This window comes from Mandrillus leucophaeus, unplaced genomic scaffold (assembly GCF_000951045.1).
Source record: "Mandrillus leucophaeus isolate KB7577 unplaced genomic scaffold, Mleu.le_1.0 Scaffold393, whole genome shotgun sequence".
NCBI lineage: Eukaryota > Metazoa > Chordata > Mammalia > Primates > Cercopithecidae > Mandrillus > Mandrillus leucophaeus.
This window is the reverse complement of record NW_012104176.1, coordinates 2,702,818-2,706,569: the sequence shown is the minus strand read 5'-3', so window position 1 is coordinate 2,706,569 and position 3,752 is coordinate 2,702,818. Positions and strand designations below refer to the sequence as shown.

The window sequence follows — 3,752 nt, the reverse complement described above, 5'->3', positions numbered from 1 at the left end:
AATTTCATCAATAACACTAACATAATAGTGGTAACAGGTAACATTTATTGAACAGTTAGTATATGCCTGGTACTCTTGAGATGCATGAGTCATTTAATCCTCTCAATGATTCTTACATACACACATTTCAAACTGGATCACAGATATACAATATTGGATTAATCATAAGCCACAGTATCATGACACAGTCTAATGGGTGGGCCCAGCACAACCTGCCTGTATTTAATTAGTTATTATTAACAGTATAAGTACCTAAGAATCTACCAGCAAGACACAAGGTAGGACCCTGTCAATAACCTGTATCTAATCATATGACTCCCTCATCAGAGGTAACTATCCCCCTGTTATATCCTCTGTATCATCACCCTACATCCTCTGTTCATCACTCCCTTGCTTTCTGTTTTACAGTTTTATTGCACCTATTTTTTGTTAAAAGTGAGCTGTTTATTTTAGTGATTTTTACCTTTATTAAAAAAAAAAAAAACATGGTGAATGTTAATTTATAGGACTTACTTTTCACCTCTTCACTTAAAACTAATTTGTGCTACTCTGCATTGCTATAATTCATTGCTTCTGACTCTGGTATAATACCATAGGGTTTGTTTGTTCACTCTCTCTGTGTTGGGTATTTGGGTTGCTTCCAGGTTTTTGATATTGTGTATAGTGCTGCAATGAATATTCATATCCATGCTCATAACTCATGTGCACACAGGCAAGGTTACTCTCTGAGTACAGGAGTGGGCCTGCTGGGTTCCAGGGTACATGAACACACAATCATAGAAGGCAACGCCTCGCAGGGGACGTCCACTTACATTCCCACCAACTCTGTAAAAGGATCCTGTGGGTCCACATGTTCATCAAGACTTGGCATCGTCAGGCTCAATTTTTGCTGATGGATAAGGCATAAAATGGTAACTCATCGTCTTCATTGGCATCTCCATGACCCCCATATGCTGTTGAACATTTCTGCACACATGTGCGGGACCTGTGTGTTCGCTCTTCTACGACATGCTTGTCCATTCTCCTGCTACTTTTTCTTCTGACTTGCGGTGTTCTCACTGACTATAGTTACTGATATATTTTTTACTCGAATGCTATTAGTTGTATGGATTGCAAATAGATTCCTCCAATTTGTAACTTATCTTTCCAGCTTTTTTAAGGACTCTTGATAAACACAAGTCCTTATTTTTAGTCAAAATTACTTTTTTTCTAGTGAATGCCTTTCACTGTCTTATTGGCCTTCCTTATCTTAAGGTCTCCAACTTTTTTAAAAAGGATTTTAAGATTTTGGCTTGGATATGTAAGTCTTTAAACCACCTGGAGTTGACTTTTTTTTAATGTGGCATGAGGTATAGACCCAGTTTAATCTTTTTCCAAATGGATTTTCTCCAGCTCCATTTACTGAATGGTGGTCTCTCTTCCCCAGCTGACAAGGCACGTCCCTTCTGCTGTATGTCAAAGTTCCCGCGGGTCTGCCTCTGGACTCTATTCTATCCCATTGGCCAATTTATCTCTGCCTACCGCTAATACCACACTGGTTTCATTTCCATAGCCTCATAAACCCTGATGACTAGAAGACAGTCTTCCGGCTCTGCTCCTCTTTTTCATTAGTGTCTTGTCTTTCTTTGGCCATTTATTTTCACATAAATTTAAAAATCATCTTATTGAGTTTCATAAAAAATTCTACAGATTAATCTTAAAAGGAATTGCCGTATCGCTGATATTAAGTCTTCCTATCCTTTGACCTATTATATCTTTCCATTTATTTACGTCTTCTTTCATACATATTTTAATTTTACCCATAAATCTTGAACATCTTTCATTATTTCTAGGTACTTGATAGTCTTTGACACTATGTAAATGCTACCTTCTCATTATGTTTTCTCATAGTTGTATTCCTGCATACTAGCAGTCGCTCTTTGCTAAACTTTCCTATTAATTCTAATAACTTGTGTAAATTACTTTAGTTTTTTAACATAAATAATCACATCATCCAACAACTTGATTATCATTTCTAATTTATAGGTGAGAAAACTGAGACACAGAAGGATTACACATTAAAATCAACATCTCAAAGAGATACCTGCACTCTTGCGTTCCCTGAAGCATTAATCACAGTAGCCAAGAGACAGAAACAACTTGTATGTCCACCAACAACAAACAGATAAAAAAATGTGGTCTCTGCATACAATGGAATATTACCCAGCCATAAAAAAGAGGAAAATCGTATTCACAAACATAGATGAACCTTGAAACAGTATGCTAAATGAAACAAGTCAGTCAAAGAAGGACAAATACTGCATGATTCCACTTATATGAGGTATCTGAAGTAGTCAAACTCATAGAAGCCAAGAAGAGAAAGGTGATTGCCATAAGATTGGGGGAGAAGAAAAAAGGGGTTGTTGTTCAATGCATACCGAGTTTTAATCATACAAGATGAGAAGTTCTAGGTATCTGCTGTACAATGTTGTGCTTACAGGTGACAATACTGTACTGTACAGTGAACAATTTGTTTACAGAGATCACATGTTATATATTTTTTTAATTACAGTTTTAAAGGAAAAAAAAAAGTTAAACAGATAGCCCACAGAAACACAGCTGACAAATAGTAAACTGAAATCCAAATCCAGGCAGCCTGAACTTTCAATTACCACGTTATACTTCTTGCTATCATGCATGTGAAAAACAATATACAAACACAGAAATAAAATTTTACGTATTTTCTATTCATAGATTGAAGAATTTCCATTTTTATATTTATGCTGCAAGAAAACTGTTCATTAAGGCTACATATGTAATAACTTATTGGAAAGTAAGAGTAAGATATTTTTTAATTCTTTACATTTATCTAACCTAGTGTCATTTTTATATCTTTATGATTAACTCTTTTTCTAATTGTTACGTTTTCGTCAACACATAAAATCATTTTTAAAGTTCTACTATCAGAAAATGTCACTTCTCTTTCAGCCAAAGTCAGAATTTCATACATTTTAAAAATAAATAATAGGCATTGTAATAACAGCCATAATGTGTAACACTAAATTCCCAATGATAAAGGGATGAGCTGTTTAAGTTATATATTCAGTTGCAAAACGGTAATTTAAAACAGGGAAGTATAGTGGCAAATTGTTTAAGTGATAGACATTAAATTTAACTTTAATCAGCTAAAGAAAAGGTGTTAAAGAATGATTTTTTCTTTTTATAGTTAATGAAAGTATTTTCTAATACCAGTAATTTTTTCCATTTCAGTTTTTCACTCTGACTTACTGCTTGGCAGACGCTGGCATTCCTGGTCTGGGTGATTCCTCCCACAAAGACCACACAGGTTAGGAAAATATGAAAGCACAAGTTCACAAGCATGTGCCAGCTCTTGAGGCTGATTCTAATCAAACTGTTTAAAAAAGAGAGAAAATATTAATATTCAGGCTAGGACATATGAAGGAGGAAACTATGATGTTCATCTTAAGTTAATTCCAACTTCATCAAAGGCAAAAGTTAAATATTTGATATTTAAACACTTTATTTCACAAATATATACTACCAGACACACACACACACACACACACACACACACAGATCTGAGAAATCATTTAACCTGAACTAGTTTCTTAACATTTAACTTTACGCACTTAAAAACAAAAAGCCATTTATAGAACCACTGCACCCACTAAATGCTAAAGAAATTCTCCACAATAAGAAACGCATGAGCTTTTGTTACTATGATGTCTTAAGATGACTGGATTACCTGCTTG

The 3,752-nt window shown here is 34.7% G+C and overlaps 1 protein-coding gene across 1 annotated transcript in view; it reads right to left on the bottom strand.

Moving 5' to 3' along the window:
- ADGRA3 (adhesion G protein-coupled receptor A3) overlaps positions 1 to 3,752 on the bottom strand; it is a 176,486-nt gene that overhangs the window by 24,709 nt on the left and 148,025 nt on the right. Inside the window, exon 14 of the mRNA XM_011991308.1 lies at positions 3,268 to 3,396. Within this exon, the coding sequence (XP_011846698.1) occupies positions 3,268 to 3,396 (129 nt within the window). The remainder of the gene's footprint in view (positions 1 to 3,267; positions 3,397 to 3,752) is intronic.